This window comes from Ixodes scapularis, unplaced genomic scaffold (assembly GCF_016920785.2).
Source record: "Ixodes scapularis isolate PalLabHiFi unplaced genomic scaffold, ASM1692078v2 PGA_scaffold9__187_contigs__length_104089568, whole genome shotgun sequence".
Classification (NCBI taxonomy): Eukaryota; Metazoa; Arthropoda; class Arachnida; order Ixodida; family Ixodidae; genus Ixodes; species Ixodes scapularis.
This window is the reverse complement of record NW_024609884.1, coordinates 4,393,534-4,413,317: the sequence shown is the minus strand read 5'-3', so window position 1 is coordinate 4,413,317 and position 19,784 is coordinate 4,393,534. Positions and strand designations below refer to the sequence as shown.

At 44.7% G+C, this 19,784-nt stretch overlaps 1 protein-coding gene across 7 annotated transcripts in view; it reads left to right on the top strand.

The window, feature by feature from the left end:
- LOC8028774 (VPS9 domain-containing protein 1) overlaps positions 1 to 18,346 on the top strand; it is a 32,237-nt gene extending 13,891 nt beyond the window's left edge. The window contains exons 1-16 of one of the 7 annotated variants that reach the window (XM_029986932.4): positions 805 to 936; positions 1,012 to 1,145; positions 1,332 to 1,404; positions 1,481 to 1,570; positions 1,630 to 1,879; positions 4,657 to 4,713; positions 5,058 to 5,178; positions 6,346 to 6,408; positions 6,863 to 6,915; positions 6,982 to 7,072; positions 7,718 to 7,803; positions 12,822 to 13,109; positions 13,950 to 14,134; positions 14,399 to 14,462; positions 16,976 to 17,080; positions 17,179 to 18,346. In XM_029986932.4, coding sequence (XP_029842792.2) covers positions 1,071 to 1,145; positions 1,332 to 1,404; positions 1,481 to 1,570; positions 1,630 to 1,879; positions 4,657 to 4,713; positions 5,058 to 5,178; positions 6,346 to 6,408; positions 6,863 to 6,915; positions 6,982 to 7,072; positions 7,718 to 7,803; positions 12,822 to 13,109; positions 13,950 to 14,134; positions 14,399 to 14,462; positions 16,976 to 17,080; positions 17,179 to 17,254 — 1,677 coding nt within the window. In that variant the 5' untranslated portion in view covers positions 805 to 936; positions 1,012 to 1,070 and the 3' untranslated portion in view covers positions 17,255 to 18,346. Of the gene's footprint in view, positions 1 to 238; positions 937 to 1,011; positions 1,146 to 1,331; positions 1,405 to 1,480; positions 1,571 to 1,629; positions 1,880 to 4,656; positions 4,714 to 5,057; positions 5,179 to 6,345; positions 6,409 to 6,862; positions 6,916 to 6,981; positions 7,073 to 7,717; positions 7,804 to 12,821; positions 13,110 to 13,949; positions 14,135 to 14,398; positions 14,463 to 16,975 lie in introns of those variants that run through there. The other 6 variants (XM_029986931.4, XM_040504861.1, XM_040504862.2 and 3 more) reach the window with 6 other exon arrangements.
- Positions 18,347 to 19,784: the final 1,438 nt, after the last annotated feature.

Genomic DNA, 19,784 nt, shown 5'->3' with positions numbered 1-19,784 from the left:
TTTCACCCCTACGCGTCGTTTGGTGTTTGCCGGGGATCTTTAGAAGCACTCGGGCCAAACCACTCACTTTCTTCCCCTCTCCGAGCTCTGGTATCCTGTCTTTCGGTTTGTTTCGCTATTTAGATCCCGTTATTGAATTTTCATGCGGATTTTTTTGATCCGTATGCCACTGCGCCATTCTGAAGTGGCACAATTCAGGCTGTTTGCTGGCGACGGCTGGCGGCAGAATGCGGCTGCCGTCTGCTTGCTTTGCTCGCTTTGCTCTGCTCAGTGGTTCTGCTGCGTTTTTATTTTTGCCGAGTTTGCACACTTTGCTACCCTCTGCTGGTGGCTTGGGAAACTTCCGACACATCAGACACATTAACACGATATTTCCGACGTTATCCTAACACAAAGTACGTGAGCATGAAAAAGCGACTGCGAAACGGCCCGTTCACTTTGTATTTAGCCGAATGAAGCCACGACTGCATATGTCAACGTTGGGGTTTTGCTAGGGCGTTGCCTGCTGAGCAAGAATGGACGAGTGTCGAGTGGCAAGAACGCGCTTGATTGCTTGGCCTAGCCGGTGCCGAGCCCTAACCGCACGGGCCCAAAAATCACTAGTGCGGAGGGCGGGGCTGCGGCGTTGTTAGGGCTGCTTCCTGTGGTTGTACTGGCTGTAGCGTGTAGTTGACAGCACTGTGGTTGACAGCTTCTAGCTTCTGCCTAAAGCCCCTCGCGTTTACCGCGCCCCCACCCCCCCACTGCCCCCACCGTTAGTTGGCAGCACTAGCAGTGTCATGAAGCTACGTGAAGCCACCCCAGGCCACCCTAGTGAAGCTACGCCAGGCTACGCTCGTCTAGGCAGCACCTGTTGGCAGGCGATTGCAGCGATTGCAGCGTGAGATGCGTGAGAAGCTAAAAGCAAAAATCGTGATCGGGGTGACGGCCAATCAGGTGTTTGAGATACGGCCGATGCGGCGCGTTTTCGCTCATATTCGTGGAATGTAGGTGTCATTTTTGTTCTTATAGACGGACTTATCGCTGGTCGCTGCTCAACTGGTGTGCTACGTTCCTTGGTGGGCAGGAAGATGTGCGACCGCTTTGGTGCCCTTTTGAAGCTGGTGTCTCAGGCACTCGGCCAGGACGACCGCAACGAGTATGAGGCAAGTTGGGTGCCATTCAGTTGGTCGAACAACGCTTTAGCGAATGCAGCGCGCGCCCCCGTTATTCGCTAAAACGTCAATTCGCTCAAAGGACCGCTCTTCGTTAAAACGTCATCCGTTTATGTGGCATGGATCTTATCCGTCGTGCTGAGGGCATGTTGTTTAAGCATCCATTGTCTCTTCCAGACTGCCTATGTCAAGTATGTGGAGAGCTTGGAGGCTGTGGCTGCGAGCTTGCTGAATGACTATCAGTCTCATGGTGAGTGGGGTGCTGGCTGACTGGTTGCTGCAGCGTCTACCGTCGAGGGTGGCATTTACTTTCTCCCTCCTAACAGGGATGCCAGAGACCCCTGTACCAGTGAACAATGCGAAGAAAGTGGTTGCCATTGCCAGGCAATGCCTGGACAGACTGGAGAAGATTCTGGGTAGGCCTCCTCTCATCTTTTTTGCTGCTCTGAGCCAAATGTAATTGGATGCCGCGCAGGAACGTCCCTCAACATGTTTTATGCGGAGCAAGAAAGATTCAATCAGACATATTCGTGCCCTGGCGCTGATTCGATGGACCCGTTTGACTGCGGCCAACTCGGAGAGGCGGGTCTTCCACCCGTTACTTTCGTGGCCCCTCGCCTGTTGACTCGCCCTTCTAACGAACAGTCTTCCACACGGAAGTCTAGCGAGCCATCAGAGACAACGGCACTGCTCCCCAATCCTATGTTTGCCACGCAGTCAGTAAGGTAAGTAGTCTCCTCTATCCTTTTCATTTTCTAAATGAAATTCTGTTATAAATGTTCTAAAAACCTGCAACTACATCATCACTAAAATATGTTTGTTATATCAGCAGTGTCTTACTTGCTGTTCGAACCACACGTTTTCTAGCATCATTGTACCATCCGGACATCGGGGGGGAGGGGTTCAGCATTGCTGCGGTGTTCGACAGTTGTCGTCTTTCGGTTTGGTTGCACTGCCGATGAAGGATGTCACTTCACTTTCCTGGAGCTGCAGATAAGCTGTAGGTGGTACTAGGCAACCTGATAGTTAGGAACTTGCACAACATTTGTTTGCTCATCGACTTTAATGGCACTGCCAACAGCCTAAGACTCTACCCAAAATGTTCTGCAGTATGTTTCTGCTTTCCTTCTTAATATGATTGTCAGTCTGCCATAGACCCAAAATATTGAGGTGAATGTAAATACAGTGCAAACATAAGGATTGAGATAAAGAAATAAGCAGCAGGAGGAGCACTGCACCGCTGCTTCTTGGTCTGCCTCTTTAATTTTTCTATTTAAAACAACATCACTCGTGGAATAACTTGCTCTTATTTCAACCTTGATGTGTAGGCTGTTTCAATCAAGGGCTTTTGGCAGGTGCCATTTTCAGCGTTCATGCATATGGCCCATGCTTCACTCGCTTTCCAAGGCAACAAACATTCGTTTGCTGGGCTCTGAAGGTTGCATGCTTGACTGTGGATTTGTAATTGTGGGGGTCACTTTTAAAGGCCTAAACTCTGACAGGTCCCACCTCACCAGTTCTTCGGTGGAGTGTACATGGTTAGGCCAAACCTGTGACATAAATTACGAGCGTTATAGTTAGGGCTTCGTGTTTTCGGAAAATACCAATAAACCCCGATCTGGTTTTATAGAAATTGAGGAAAACCTAAAAGACCCGAATTGGAGGTGTTCTTGAACAAGAAAAGCTTTACTTGGTGTTGGTCGGTCGGCTCTACTGAACCGACCGCGAGGCTACCTCTCTCTTGGAACCGTGCCCATTGCCTCGTTTTCATCTCGTTGGTATTGTCGCGGTTGGGCAGTCAAATATTTGAGTCACACATAAGCACACTTGTGCCCATTACTAAAAAAAAAAAAAAGTGCCAATTAATTATAATGACCACCCTAAAAAGTAATAAATTACCATTACAAATTACTCTCCCTAAAAAGTAATTAATTAATTACTCGGTTACTTTTGCGTTGCTCTGAGAAACACGCAAAAGATCTGCAATGTCTACCGCGTGTTTGATGGGCAAAATTTGTGTCGTGGAAAATAAAAAGCAAATAACATACACTCGGTAGAATCTACCTTTTATTTTGGGTAAATAATTTGAGGAGGACTAATCTATAAAGTCTTGGATGAACCAAGTATTCGAGGTGAATGAGTCTTGCACTGTTCAACCGAGACAGAGTTTAATGGTATGAACACTCAACGAATGCTAGTGAGCACCATTGGAAATAATCAGAGTTCGGTATCTGCAAACTGCAAGACCGCTGAAGATGCTGTGGTTCGGTGTGGTTGCTGCATATTGCTTAAATAAGGGTTGTTTCATCCACCTACTGGCAGTGAGACCAAGATGTGGTACTTGCATTTGAGTACATTTCCAAGACTGCTGCTTGATGAAGGTTGCTGTCTGACCGAGTGACCCACTTGATTTTCTTTCTTGGTCACCAAACTCGCCAGAACCAACGCTTCACTCTAAAGACATGTTCACACACTTGGAACCGAGCAGGACCGACTGAGGCAAGACCAGTTTTTAAGCCTCTTGCGACGGCAGGCTTCCACGTCTCTCACACAATTAGAGCTGCCCTACACTGTCTCAACTCCAGTGTTCATGTCAGCCACTGCTTATTCTTAGCCTTCCCCCTCCCTAAAGTTATCGGTAATCCCCGCATACACAGTCCACAGACGGCATTCTCCTTTCTAAGAATATAGGATGCAGCTTCAAAGTCTCAAGCCCTTTGGGCTTTTCTCCTCTCTAAGCTCATTGCCTGCTGTCAAAAACTTATGATACTTGAGGTTCAGCACCGATCCCCGTTTAAGCTAACAGCACGATTGATGCTGCATTTCCTCTGTTCCATTAAATGGCTGCGATCGCACCCCCAACGTTTCTGCCTGCAGGCAGCCGCTAGTGCGAAGTCATGTGGCATGAGGCACTTCGCTGGTTGGACCAGCCAGTATTTGGCTTTTACAGCACTGTCAGGGGTGAACAGGGGCCTTTGTGTGTTTGTGGGGCAGGCGCATATGCAGTAGCAAAGAAGCAAGGACTTCCCCGGGTTCTATATTGTTTCATGTCACAATTGCAACAAAAAAAAAAGTGCAGAGTGATATTGGGGGACCAGCACTTTCCTATCCCCAGACGAAAATTCGATGGGCCATTATATTTCCTGCGCTCGAAGCAGTCCATTATGTCTTTGAGAACTTGAGGCCTCGTGCCTTTATAGACAGTACAATCTTCCTGCCCTGACTGGGCGTACAGACAAGCATGGGAGCGGGGACTCCAGGCTGTCGTGCTTTCCATGAATTTCTTTTTTTTTTTTTTCTTCGCTAGCAGACCCTTGGCTTGTGTCGCCATATCTACCTCTCCTTTTCGCGGAACAGAAGAAATGTAACGAGCAAGTGTTCGTAATTAGTTGTCCAAAAAGAGAAAATACATTACTAATAGCATTATCAGAAAAGTAATGGACATATTACTAAATTACAAAAAAAAGTAATAGATTACAAGTAATTCGGTTTCTGGTAACAGGTTACTTCCATGTCTGCGCATCTTGGAGGTTGGGGAATCCCATCAACCTAAGTCACGGTAAACGTCTATTTCTTGTCTGGCACGAAACAATTTATACCGAAAAAGTCTGTGAGAGACAATAAACCCCATGAAAACACCCCCGAATTGGAAAAAAATAAAAAAAAAAAAAAAGCTTCGAAAACATGGAACCCTAGTTATAGTGCATGGATCTCCCCTCCCCCCAAATTATCAGTGTTTTCGTTACTGCTCGAAGCTTCTTGGTAGATGTTGAGGATTTGTGGCCTCGAGGGGCAGCTGTGTCTGCCCACTGGGACAAGGTGCCCCTTGGTTGAAAACAGCTGGCGAGGTCTGGAAGAGGTTGCATGACCGCCAGGTGCCGTTTTCTCTCTGTCATGCTGCAGGAATGCCAAGGCAGCTACCCTATTACCCATGGAGCAAGTGCAACAAGAAAACAGTGTGGTTTGTAAGCGGTATCAGAGGCTCATTCAGAGAACGCGGGACCCAGCTGTCAAAGAGAATCTGGTGAGTCATGTGACAGAGGCTCATGCATTCGGGAACTGGGCTTCCTGATTTTATCCTATTTCGTCGTCTAATTGAATTCACTTTTTTTTTTTTTTTTTTTATTCAGGTGGATTTGGTCTAATCTGCTTTTTTTTTGATGCCGAAGGACTCTTTTTAACTCCCTTGTTGCCAGTAGGTTTGCTGTAGAGCAGTGGTTCTCAACCATTGATGTTTTGCGGACCCCTTGTGAATCAACGGAGATTGAGGATTTCGTTCATGGTGAGGGGAAGGGAGAAGGGTAATTATGATAATGATTTAATAAATGGATGTAACTAAGGGCTGTGCGAAGTAGACTTCTCTCATAGACATACACGACAAAGCTCGCCCGAAAATTGGAATGTTCCTTCCCGATTTGAAAAAAAAGACACCTTTTATTGCCGGGCTTGACTAATGGGGGCAGGGCATTTACGGACTCCTAGAATGCCTTCGCAGACCCCAATTTGAGAACCACTGCCGTAGAGCATCGCAGAAATGATTGGAAATTTGCATCCTCTAGCAATAACTTTGGGGTGTCTAGTCATTTCTTATATACAGTCGAACTTCGTTAATTCAAACTCAAGGGGGACCGAAAATTTGTTTGAATAAAGCAGAGCTTGACCGGGAGCTGTCTCCCATAGAGGTGCATAGGATGGGACCTTATGTTAGTTTGAATTAAGAGTGTTTGAATTAATGAGATTCGACTGTATATAGTATGGCAGTAAGCAAATGAAGAATGCTCTTAATCCTTTGAGTTTGGTTAAAAACATTTTGGGCGGTGCTTTTGACAGAGTTTGTCGAATAGGTTGGCGTTGCTGCATTGCAACCTGCTTGAGCCTTGCGCAAAGGAAGAAAAAAAAGGTCGCCGACTGTGGCAGTGCCTGCTCTCAGTGGGATGAGTTGAAAAAACATTCAGATGGATAGTGAACCTCCGGCATTATTGTTTCTGTTTCGTTAATTTTTTGTTTCTTGATTTCATCTTTGTCGTTGTGTGCAGAATATGGGTTCGTAGTAAGTGCACTTAAAACATAAAACGCTAAGAAGCATTTATCTTTGTTGTGAATCCCGGTATGTGAGAACTTTAGTTTCTCACCCCTCGATGCATTATAAATTTACCTTCCGCTTACAGAGGTTGTATATTTCCTCTTGTAGCGCCTGGAGCTTCAGCGTCGCCTCGTTGACAATCTGACGATGGCTCGTGCAAAACAGGCTGAGGTGAGCTGTCAGTGGCCTTCTCATTCTGTTCCTGTTTAAGAGACTGCATGATTTTCTTGCTTTTATCTTGTAAGGAACTGGGAAGAAAACCAAACAAGTCTAAGCCAGTGGGGTGTCATTGCCAGCCCAATTCTGCATATTGACTACGGGGGGCTTTCTTTCTCGGTGTGGAGGGACAGAGATGGAGTGTGAGGGAGACCGCATCCAGATAGGGCCATTTTTATCAGCCCAACCCGCTATCAGCAGATGGCTTTAGCCCTGAGCTAGATGATCTTGTCTGGTTCTGAAGAGATAGCCCGCTGGTTCTTTCGCCGACTCTGGTTTCTTAGCGCGTGCTTGTCAGTGCCATCAGCTGGGGGTGAGTGTGGGGGCCAAGGAGGGGGGGGGGGGGGGGGGGGGGGTCGCATAATGGGTGCTCTCTCTCTGGGTCAGCATGCCCGCCTTCTCTCTGCAGTACCTGAGGCAGCTGAAGGAGCAGGAGAAGAGGACTGCGGACATGGCCTGGAGGTAGGCCCTCTAAAGCGCCTCTCGGGGCCTCTCGAGCGGTGTTTACACGCGACTTGTTTCTACCAGGAAACTTCAAGGAGCTGGCGAGTGCGCCACTCCCGAGGACAGGGAAAGGCGAGAGCTCTTTACCAGGATCCTGCAGTACGAGGACCAGCACGTGAGTGGCCGGACCTTGCTTGGCTGGTTTTGGTCTCGTTACGAGAATCCTCTCCCTGGGCGGCTGTCTGTCTTGACCCCACAGCCGCCTTTTCCAGGATAGTGGGTGGGCGGGGCGGAGCTGTAACTGATGTGCCACCGAGGCCGGAGAAATTAAACTGGGCCCTGCATTTCTGTTGCTCAATGGTTGCCGTCTCTAGTGCCATAAATTGAGTGAGGGGCTCAAGCACCGGGAGCACAAAAAAATGCTGCTACCGGTGCTCAATTATCGCCAGCACAAGTGGAGGTTGAGACAGATTGGAATGTGTTCCATCTTTGGGCACTATTTAAAAACAATAGTTACTTTTTTTTTTTCTCCTTTTTTTGTTTGTTGTAAACATTGTTTTGGGATTCGGAATCCTCCTAATTTCCAAAAGGGTAGAAGAACTAGTGCCTTAAGTAAGCGTAAAATTTCTTTGTGATCCAGAATTTTGATATTTTTTAGGCTTCCCTCGGATGACACATTTTCCTTATTTTCTGGGGTCTCGATTTGTAGCCTTAATCATATCTGATCACCCACAAGGTCAGGTTGTTTCTGTGTGCAGTGTTTCGAGTTAAACGTGCAGTTAAAAGCAAATTTATTTTGACAAAGTGTCGCCTTTTTTAGGAGTGGCCACCAGATTTACAAAGTCTGGTGGAGTCTCATCCCAAAGGCCTCAAGGCAGCGAGGCATCTTGTCATGCATATTCTGGGGTGAGTGCTTTTGAGAACTTTCCGAAATATTACAGTTCTATGCAAAACATTTGTACTGTCTGAGCATTAATTTTTGTTCTGGTCCTTCCTCATCGTCTTTCACCGTCTAAACATCTAGTTCAGGGGTGAGGGTGCCTCATCTGATATCATTAATAAGATGATGGCCGATAGGTTGAACTATGGTTTAAAGTAGGGTGACTAGATGTTCCGTCTTGGCCGGGCCAGTCCCGTTTTAGAGGTTCATTATCTGCTGTTCCATCTCTTTTATTTAACAAAGCCTCGTGTCCTATTTTTGTGGGAACATGCATGGGTTGTGAAATCAGTGCTGAAGCGAATGGAAGAAAGCAGAAAAAATTTACACTTGTTAGAGATGCAACGTTATAAAAATAAACATACTACAGTCAAACCCGTTTATAACGAACAGCATGAAACGCTACGATCAGTTCGATATAGCAAAAACCATTCACAACGAACTTCCACAATGCATTCGTTTTGATCTCTTCACTTGCGCCTTGTAGCAACGCACTGTAAAGATCTTTTTTTTTTTCTTTTTTTTTTTTTTTCGTGCAGTGTTTTTTTAGCTTTCTCCTCTTCTGAATCGCTTCTCCTCGCTCAATTTTGTTCACAACTTGAGCTTTTGGAATTTTCTTTCTTTCCTACTACTTTTTGGGGGGAAGGGACAGACTAGAAGACGATTGTTTGCGCGTTTTTGGAAGTCTTCCCGGGGGAAAAGTTTGAGATAGCCAATATGTTGTTCCTTATAAAAAGTACTTTTTACATGCATTTTTATTTAAATTTTCTGCGAGTTCGATATCGACAATAATTCGCTGTACGTGGGTTCATTCTAAACGGGTTTCACTGTGCATACCTGCGAAGTCTCCCGTATTAGCCGGGAGACTCCCGAATTTTGACCAATTAGTATGGTTGTACGATCAGTGATCATACGGTTGTATGATTGATGGCAAAGCCCAGCTGTATCTCGCTAGCATCAGCAATGCAATATAAATGTAATGAAGTTGTCTTGAAACAAATTTGTTGTATATTTTTTTTTTAAAAACCGCTCTCGCTTAGAAATTTTCTGAATTTGGTTTTCCGAACTGGGCAGGTATGATACTATGAAGCATACTATATAGTTGTATCTACTATACTGTTTCACCTTAAATTTTGTACTGGAGTGAAGGCTATAAGTGCGAGCTCATAGCGTTGGTGGCAGCTCTTAATGCACGAGAGCTTGTGCCGCTGACCTGGGGGCAAGGAGCTCCCGCTTGTATCCTTCCTTTCCTGCGGTACATCATGAGGTGAAATAGAGTATAATAGATTCTGTTCACACAAACATGTGTGCGGGAGGCTCTTATGTATTACTGAATTTGACATGTTTCGGTTGCAAACATTTCCCCATTGCTAATAAATAGAAAAGAAAAGCACTTGTGTTCTCAATGAAGAGCTCTGAAAAAATGTGCGTGTTTACGTTCATGTGAATTGTAGCGGAGCTTTTTTTTTGTTCCTCTGCCTCGCTCACCTCCTGTTTAGTTTTTTTTACTCCGAGGGTTATGGTCGCCCTAGTGTACAGGTGTGCGCGCATGACCTTGTATGAGCCGTTTCTGCAACTGAAAGAGGTATTCTGTGTCAGACGGCAATGTATAAAAATAGCTGCACAGGTGGAGTTGCAGATGTCATGCGGGCATCAGTCGGTGCCCTTAAGGGCAGTTGCGAGGGAGAATGCAGTGCAAAGTTTCATTTGTGTACATGAATTGTAAAAGAAATTATAGTTGTTTTTATCAGGAACACACTGACTTTGTTTAGGAGAACTATCGTTAGAAAACTAGTGTAGTATCCAATGTTTCTCTTCCCTAGAACTGCAGCAGAATGCTTGGAGAGAACAACTGAAAACAAAATTTCCAAAAAATAATTTATTTCATGCTAACATTGCAGTAAAAATTCAAACAATTATTTTGCCTTTTATGTCGTCGACAAAATCTTAACATTTTTTATAAAAGACATCCAGAAAGTAGAAATACAATTCCACAGTTGCATTGACCCATAAAATTTCAGTTAGGAAAAACAATGAGTGAGTCTTACCTTTTGTCCCACTAACAAACAATAGCTTTCCTAAAGTGAAGTGCTCCAACCTTTTCTTTAGCATTGGTGGACTGTATATGATTTATAAAAAAATTAACTATGCAGTGTAAACTAATGAAACTTTCTGGGTATACTCTCTAGATGTTGGTGGATGTAAATGACATTTTTCAAAATCAACTTTGTTTGCAGATTTTTCTTCTTTTTTTTTTTGGGAGGGGTAGTGTCCCCCCTTAGTCGAAGAGCTGCTCAATGGCGGTTCCCTTTCAGTCTTACTACACTGTTCAGCCAAAACATTATGACCACCTGTTTAGTACCGTGTTGATTCACCTTCGGCATGCAAAACAGTTCCTAGGGTCGTCTGCTGCTGAGTCCTATATCAATTAAAGCCCGATTAACTGTGCTCAAAAACACTTGTACCTTGACCTACATTGTATCTAGGTGTCAGTTGAGCCACAGGTAAGCTGCCTATTCTGCTTCACCAAGCGGTGAAAACTTTCAATGTCTCCATTCTGTGATGACGAGGAGTGGAACCTCTTGGCGTCTACTAACAGTTTCACCGTCATTCTTCCAGTTTTGATGGGCACTAACGACAGCAGCTCGTGAGAACCTGACAATATTTTCAGTTTCCGAGATAGCACTTGTTCTGAGCCGTCACGCCATCATGATCTGCCCTCTGTCAAAGTCTCCTAAATCGGCAGCCTTTAGTAATACATGCACACATAGTCTACAAAATGCTCCCTCTGTATCCCTGCAACCGCAGCAAGTGGTGTATAAAGCGGATGGTGCGTCAGCTAGATGTGCCAATTCACAGTGTAGGGGTGGTCATAATGTTTTGGCTGATAACTGTATATGCATATACAGTCAAACCCGTTTATAACGAACAGCAAGTAGTTCGATATAGCAAAAACCATTTTCAACGAACTTCCACGATGCGTTTGTTGTAAGGCGAGAGCTTCTTTCTTTCTCATCTCTTCACTTCCGCCTAATAACAACACGCTGTAAACTTCTTTTTTTTTTTCATGCTTGCAGAGTTTTTTTTAGCTTTTCTTTTCTTCTGAATCGCTTCTCTTCGTGGGCAAACGCTTTAGGATGAAAAAAAATTTTTTTTGTGTGTGTGTGCATGGAGAGTGTATTTTTTAGCTTTATCCCCTTCTGAATCGCTTCTCTTCGCTCAATTTTGTTTGCAACATGAGCTTTTGGAATTTTCTTTCTTTCCTACTTCTTTTTTTGGGGAAAGGACATGCTAAAAGGCAATTGCTCGTGAGTTTTTGGAAGCCTTCCTGGGGGGAAAAAGTTTGATATAGCCAATATGTTGTTCGTTATAAAAAGTACCTTTTCCATGCATTGTTATTTAAATTTTCCGTGAGTTCGATAAGGGCAATATAATTCGCTGTACGTGGGTTCGTTCTAAATGGGTTTCACTTTAATAATAATAATACAGTCTGTGCAGGTGAATTATGCAGCCAGGGGGACATAATACGCATAGAGGGACAATCATCGTAAGTCGGTTCATTCACTAAAATTTGTCTATTCACTTTTTAATTGTTGAAGATAGATATGACTCCAATTAGAAGCTTGCTGAGTGTAATAGAAAACCACTAAATAATTTTAGAAAGATTTGGGGCGCATGGGAAGTGCGATGGTGCTCTAAATTTACAACTCATGCAACCGGCGCAAAGCTAATGGTGCAAAGACGCACCTGCGCAGTTTTTCTGTTTCTTGTCACCCGCGTTTCTGCACCAGTAGCATTGCACTCCTTGTACGAGTGGTAACTTTAGGGCACCACCGTGCCTCCCAGGTGCCCCAAATCTTCCTAAACTTTACTTATTTAATGGTTTTCGATGATGTTCACCAAGTTTGTAATTGATGCCCTGTTTATTTTCGCTAATTAAAATATTAATGATAATTTGGCTAATAACCCGACTTGTCTCGACAATTATCCCCCTATAGTATGGTCCCCTGGCCACATAATTCCTGCGCAGAACGCTGTAGTGCAAGTTTCACGGCTTTTTTTAAAACAATTCTGTAAAGCATAAAAAAAAAAAAATTATAGGGATTGTTGACAAAATACCCAGTGCATTGATATTAATGGCTCTGTTGATACCCTACTGTGTGTGTTTCCATATGTGTTTGCCCCTCATGCTTGGGCCACTTGACCTGCACTATACTTCAATAAATAAACAACAAAATAACTTGTTTGGATCATGGACCAAATGCCCCCCGATGGCATCCCCTACCCCTGTTGGTGCATATGAGGTGTAAGGTTGCTGCTTTGCAAAACGAATAAATTTCTAAGGGGTCAGTTTATGCGGCTGTGAATCGGCATCTGTGCCATTCTCATTGTAATCTTTACTAATCTGTAATTCGCTAGTGGACTCACATTTTTGGGATTCTCAGAATTACTCATTACCCGGCTCAATGGTTGACAGCGAAACAAATGTTTTTCTCGGTCCAGAGTCTCCACTAAGCCTCTCGGAAGTCTAATAAGCAGCACTCTGGATTGTGAAGGTTTTAGCAAAATCACAATATGGTGGGGGGACCAACCAGTCTTGCTACCCCCCCTACCATTTCTTTTTTTTTTTTTTTTTACAAAAAACAAACAAAAAATTAGCATTGCCGTCGGGCATTTTAGCAAGGAGTGGGTTTTACAAAGTATTAATAAAACATCACTGTACCCCAGTCAACAGCCCTCAATGCTGCTTTTTATTTTTCTGTTCATTTTTGGGAGAAATGAAGCCTTATTCGTACGAACGCAGGTTTCATCTTTGCCCGAGTAATTATGAGCCCTGCAATTGTCAAAACCTGTCTCAATCACCTGTTTGCGACACAAAACAAAACAAAAAAATGAGCCGCAAGTGGTGGGAAAACTGATTCGTGCAATCGGGCACATCGACTGGAGGCCAGAACAACATGCCGCATTCTCGGTGCTTACTTTTCAGGGACGCCAAGCACCCGCTCAGCCAGTGGTTGGTCAAGGAGCGGACGGGGCTGCAGATGAAGATGGCACAAACAATGGATGCCATGGGTCCAGGCGTGGTGGCCAAGGACGGGACCAAGGGGGAGGCTGCGCTCTGCTCGGAAGTGGTCTCGGTGGTCCGCACAGCTGTGCTGATGCTGGGGCTGGCCTTCGAGTCTCTGCGGAGCGACGAAATGTGGGACGTCTGCTACGGGGTGCTGGAGGACCACTTCACCTGGCCCCTCTGGCCTCAGCTTCTCGGCATCCTCAGGTGAGTTGCAGCGGGGTCGCGGACGAGGCGTCTGGTTTGCTGCGCTCGAGATCGCATAAAACGCTCGTTGCTCTTTTTTGTGGCTCCCTCTGGCTCGGGGTGCTTCAGCTCTGCCAGCTCGGCAAGTTTTTGATAAGAAGCTGACCTTTCTTTCTGTGTTAAGAGAACGAGTTGGCACTAACTTGTATTCATTTTGCATGTTGTCGTGCTAGTCGGACTCGCTTGGAGAAACAAGCTCCGCTGTGATCTATCTTGACATTAGTATATACCATAAAGAGGTGCTGCAAACAAAAATGTATTTAAAGTAATTTTAAAAAATAAACAAGTTAATGAATTTTTATGTCTCAAGTTTTCTGCGTGCTATTCATAATAATATTCAGTGTGCATTCATCCGCTTTCCGCCGTGAGCTAAAAACTTGTAAAATTGTAACTTTCCTTTTTCTGGCCAAACACTGGCCTAGCTGACGGTGGTTTTGTATTTGATCATTGCACCAGTGAAAGCCTATGAAGCAGTAGCATAGGAGACCCTCCATAAAATTTATCCAGGCCACTTCGATCACTATCGTCGTCTGGGTATATGGCATACGTGCCTTACTAATGGCGACCTTCTACTGGCTGATAAAGGGTTCGAACCTGTGCCCAAGCAGAGGATCCAATTGCCAGTTGAACAAACAGGTGGCTCTGATTTTCGAAAACGCTCAGGTTTTGGGTCAGTTGCTTTGACACTGCCTGGAATTTGGGAGGAGTTGGTGCTGAGCCAGTTAGGCCACCTATAATTTCTCTGGTTTTCTCTGTTGTGACTGTGAACCGTCGTTGAGTCTTACAGAAGTGGTCCAACAGGTTGCAGAATTCCCAGGCGGAACAGCGGGTGGCCGTAGTAATGGGTCAGCTATCGCAGAAAACACCCAAGGAGATGCACGTCCCACCATTGTTTTGGCAGCATCATCAGAATGTGCTCGAAGAGACCATTCACATGCTTCGTACTGTGCCCAGGCTCAGCCCAAGCCAGAAGATAAGGGTGCTTGGTAAGTGGAATGGTCAAACTTTAAACCCCTTGGGCAGTCTTTTGCCCCTTTTGATTGCTCTTGCTGTCTTGTCAAACAAAAGCAGTAGAGATATTTTGCCCAACATGATCCGAGGCGGGTGGATCCGACTCCACCATTATTGTTGACGGCTCGCTCCCAGCAATGTCCTTGCTTTTATCTAGCCCTTTGGCATTGGGCAATTTTCGCACGTTGACTTCGGAACTCTGTGGCCTGACACTTTTTTCTTTCCCTTTTCCTCGGTAGTGTATGTCGTGAGGCTGATATGCATGGATCCCGCAAGCCCTGAAGGGATTCAGGACAAACCACTGTGAGTGTTTGTTGGTAAAGCATGCATTCCAAAGGGCAAAACACTGGTTTACATGGAACAGTGCCTCATCTGAAACATTAGAATCGTGGTTTTAGCCCTTGTCCTATAGTACCAGAAATTTCTGGGCTGCAATAATGTGGTCTGCGGCATGAAAATTTCAGCTGGAGCCATACTCGCTACTATGTACTTATTTTCACCTCAGAAACAATCGTAAAAAAAAAAAAGATTAGAGTGTTGTTATGTAATTTCCGGTGGTCAACTTATTTCTAACTTCATCAAAACCTGCACATTAAGCCTCTCATTTTTCTGTGACAACCAGATCTTGCGAGAATTACTCTGCACAGCAAATGAACTACGCGCAAAATTTGCTTTCTTCATGGGGTGACGAGTATAGTGTCTTTCCGAAAGCTTGAAGGGTGCACAGCTTCAGTGCAACTGCTACCATCTGCAACTATTCAAGCTTTCCCGGTCGAGGTGCCCGCAATCTGATGGAGGCTTATTGCGGAGGAGGCGCCATGTAACCAAGCTTTCGGTTGCACGTCAAAAGATCCCCAGGTGGTCCAAATTAATCCTCAGCCCTCCACTGGGGCTTGCCAGATGCCCGTCGTTGGTTTGGCACGTAAAACCCCCAAATTTGAACTATTCAAGCTTGATGGAGCACTCTGAGGGCGACAGGACGTCCAGTTTTGTCCGGGACAGTCCTATTTTAGAGGTCTATCTCTGCTGTCCCGTCTTTGTGGTCTAACGAAGCCTTGTGTCCCGTTTTCGTGGGAACATGCATAGTAGCTGCGAAATCTGTACTAAGCGAATGGAAGAAATCCAAAAGAATGTTTACTCGTTACCGATGTAATGTTATAAAAATAAACATACTATGACACATACTGTAGTTGCATCTGCTAATACATTTTGTTCACATAAACATCTGTGCAAGAGACTTCTATATTACAGAATTCGACGTGCTTCAATTAACATTTGTTCCTCGCTTTTAAAAAAATTAGGAAAAAAAGCACTTTTGTTTTCAAGGAAAAACTTTGGAAAAATGTGTGTGTTTACATTTATGTGAAGCGGAGCTTTTTATTCTGCCTCACCCCTCCCTTACTTGCATGTGAAAAGCAATCAGAGTTAGCTAGTTGATACTTGGATAATCTTGATATCATGCCACAACTTTTTAGCATTTGCTCTACTTACATTTATTTGGATATCTACACTGCCTGAAGAGTCATTTGTGTTAACAAGAAGGGAAGGGAGGGAGGGGGGAAGCACATACAGTAATGCATTGCAAGTTACAAGACAAGTAAACTGATGTACAGTCCTTGTCAGACTTATACGGAACACTTGTGGAATATTGAATGCCGAAAAGAGATATAATATGAGAGAACTGCGCATATTTATGTGAACTGAAGGTATGCTGCGGACATAGTGGCACACAAAGAGAAATAGCTTAGGGCTAGCGCAAGCTATCCACGCACACATAGAAAAAATAAAATACAGGTTGATTCAAGGAGAGGCCAGTCTCTTTAAATCGACAGCAAAATTCGGTTTCTTAACCTATCGCACTACAACTTTGTGCAGCGTTGCCCACAGATGGTGCTTTTTTTTTTTGTAAAATTTGCAAAGAGCGAAGTTACCTGAGGAAAAAGTAAAGAAAAAAAAAGGCTTAGCTCCTATGGAAACGCAGCGAAGCCACCGGTCTTCAAACACGGCGCCGTTTCGCACGGGAGACAAGTGATGGCGCAAGCGGTCGCGATGCCAACTGCCGCCAACGAACGAGCATACGACGCCGAGAGCTGGCGTCTTTAGCAGACAAGAAACTGCAGTTCCTTGTTGTTATTGCGCCTGTCGCCGCCTGCGGAACGCACGCCACTTTTGAGTCGAAAAGATTGTCTGCTAAATACGCCGGCTCTCGGCGCCGTATGCTCGTTCGTTGCGCCATCTTTTGTCTCTTGTGCAAAAGAGACAAGAGCACAAAATAGTTCACACCACATTATATAAAATTAAAAATGCATGGTTTAAAATTTAAAAGAAAAAAAATGTAAAACAACAGCTTCAACAGTATCATTTCTACAGTGATTGGGTGGCTTATTCCAATCTTTAATAAACCGTGGCAGCAATGGCAATCTAAAGACATCACTTCCACATTTAAATTTACGGTATTCTTTCCTTTGCAATACATAAGCAGGCTCTAAAATTGTACCAGTATTGTAAAAGTTTGAGGCAGAGGCACTGCTGTCTGAAACTATTCTCGTCTTCCGTAGCACATCACCGCTATTGAAGGCTGCTGACAAGCTGCTATACTTTAGTCATGCTGCTCAACACCAACAGTTGAATGGCATTCACAAAACTGTTGCAAACGTGGCTGCTGCTTAAAGATCCAATACAAATTCACTCGCACGATGATGAAAACGAGCAGATCCGCTTTGCCGTTGATTCCAACGCCAGTGTGAATGCAGCTTTACTGTAGGCATGCTTCCTCCATTCAGAAGTTTTACGGGACACACTGTTTCTCTCTGCAGCGGCGCCGACGACCTAGTCCCCACCTTGAGCTACGTCCTGGTGCAGTCTGCAGTGCCTCAGCTCTACTCGGAGTGCCTGGCCCTGGAGCAAGTACTGGACTCAAGGTTATGCTTTGTCCCACATTCTTGGCCCTCGCCGAGTTATGGCGGAACCTGCCTCGCAATGTGGCTGTACATTCCCTTGTCCTTTCTCTGCTCTGCAGGTACATGCTGGGGGAGGAAGGCTACTGTCTAACTTCGATTCTGATGGCACTGAAGTACCTGGAGTCACTGAGCTGAGCCCCTGTTTCCACAGTCATCTGCAAGCAGTGCAAGACGGCGATGTCTTGTAGAACAACCATTGGACGCAACGAGCTTCCGGCACATAGTTGAACAGTGCGATTGCGCTGCTTTGCAGTTACCATTATTGTACAGTACAAAAGTACCGAGGTTTGTCCACTTGACCACCAGGTTTAATCGCCTGGAGATGTGCACTCTACAAGGTGCAATCAAAAAGTTGCGAGACTTATTTTGTAGCATGAAAAAGAAGAAAGCAGCAGTCAAGGGCAGGGACCTTCCTGCGTCATCATGCCAAAAGGCGTCATTCTGTGAACATTTGGAGCTGCACTACACAGGTTTTTGTGACCACGAGCACAGTGTCGATTTCACCGTACTCTGCAAACCCGAGGGTGAGCAAACTGCAGCTTTTCATGAAAGTCTGCAAATTTAAAACAAAACTTTGAAATTATTCGGCAGGTTTATGTCAAAAACCAGTGAATTGTGGCATTCACTGAAAGACTAAGGGAGGTAGGGCAACCTGCTCAAACCTCTCTTCGTCTTTTAGTGATGTTCTGCCATTCTTGAAGCGCAAGTGCTACTCAAAACACTTTGCACTGTTCACTGCTTTTTGACATAAACCGGCGGAATAATTTCAAAGGTCTGTTCAAGATTTGCAGTTTGACGGAGAATTGATGTTCCCTCTTGCTCTGGTTTGCAGTCTATGATGAAATCGCCATTGTCCGTGGGTCACTAAGACTCATCTAGCACAGCTCCAAATGTTCACAGAACCGACGCCCTTTGGCATGATGAGACACGTAGGTCCCTACCCTGCCTTTGACTGCGGCACGTGCATCACCGTGCTGCCCTCTCTTTCTACACTGCAAAATCGGTCTCGCAACTTTTTGATTGCACCTCGTACATATAAGTATATTTTTGTACAGGTCACCTCCTAATGTATAAAAAGTCGAAGTTGTATATAGAGCACTAAGAAACTGGCACGCAGTACACTATAATCTAATTTACGCACAATAAAATAGTGCTTGAAGTGAGCGTGGTAGAATTTGAGTTCCGAGTTGACTTGTAGACTGAAAGTGATGAAGACTGAAAGTGAAAGCACCGTTTCCTTTTTGTTTGCCGATTTTAGAGACTAGCAAATGGCCAGCACAGTGAGACAAAGAAGTGGAGGACTTGCTTAAGGCACCACTTAGGAGCAGTACTCTCATTGAGGCTGCTTGATCCAACCGCTTAGCGCCGACTTGTATTAAATATTTATGTAGTCCCTACACTACACATGGGTGATCCCTATGGCTGTCCTCACAAGATTATTGGCATGCTGCACTAACCTACAATTTTTGGAATTCATGGTTCTAAAGCTTGTGGTGTAAAGATTGTGGGCTTCTGTTCCACAAACTTGTCGGCAACCATGACGGACTTTCAAGCGAGAGAGAGAGAGAATCTGGTGGAGTGCAGAAGTGAATACCGAAACCTTCTGAACTGGTGATTTCTGAAAATAATGGACTGATCATATTCAGTGCAGTTTAGAAATGTCAAACCAGCTCCTCGGCCAAAGGGCCGAGGAGCTGGTTTGACATTTCTAAACTGCATTGAATCTGACTGATGTGGTTCACAAAAGTGTTACTGCTCGACCAAACGTTTTTGAAGGGACCATGAATAACTCTGGCACAAAAGAAGTGGATGATTCGATCGCCCCGATGAGATGTCCTTGCGACATCACTACAGCGCGACTCGTACAATGCTAGACATGACCCCTTCCTACTCGGGTCAAGGCTTTGTGGCCCCATTGTAAGGTATCTTCTGCACCACCCCAAACTCTTAAATTGAAAAGTTTGGGCCAAAGTTTGCAGTGTGCACCGATTGGACTTGCAATGGCAATGTCATGCTTTTGTTGCGGGAGTCTAAGTGCTGCATTCTGCATACTTCGGCTCCAACTTTGTGTTTGACGAATCTAGCGCCCTTTTTAAGTGAAAAAGGTGCTTCTTGGTTTCCAATGACTTGCACTGCAGTAAAATATTGGGTCAGTACTCGCAGTAGCGAATGTCCTCCATTTATTTTTTTATACTTATTGGCAACGTAGATTTTTTTGTTTTCTTAAGTAAAGGGTGTTGTGAAATCTAACTTTCCTTTATTAATTTTAGTTCTCGCGATAATGTCGCTGTGCATGCAGGCACAGTTTTTCCAGCTCAAACCCGCGAGTTGGCTGCAAGAATCGGAAGTAGCAAAATGGTAAGAACCCAAGAAAAACTAGGCATGCTGGCCAGTAACCATTGTGAAACACACCTTCACAAGATACTTGTAGGTAAAAAATATCCAGTCAATGCTAGTTTTGCTTTCGTAACGCAGTGAAGCAAAACATGCAAGGGTGTCTCGTGTCTTCACACGGGAAAGTTGTCACAATCTTCGAAGTGCCAATTTGTTTCATAATTAGCTTGCGATTCGGGGTTTCTACTTGCTCAGTTTTCGTGGTTTGCCACTGGTTTCAGGAAGACCACTGGAAGGAAGATTTGTAATAATCGGCATTTGACACGCCTCG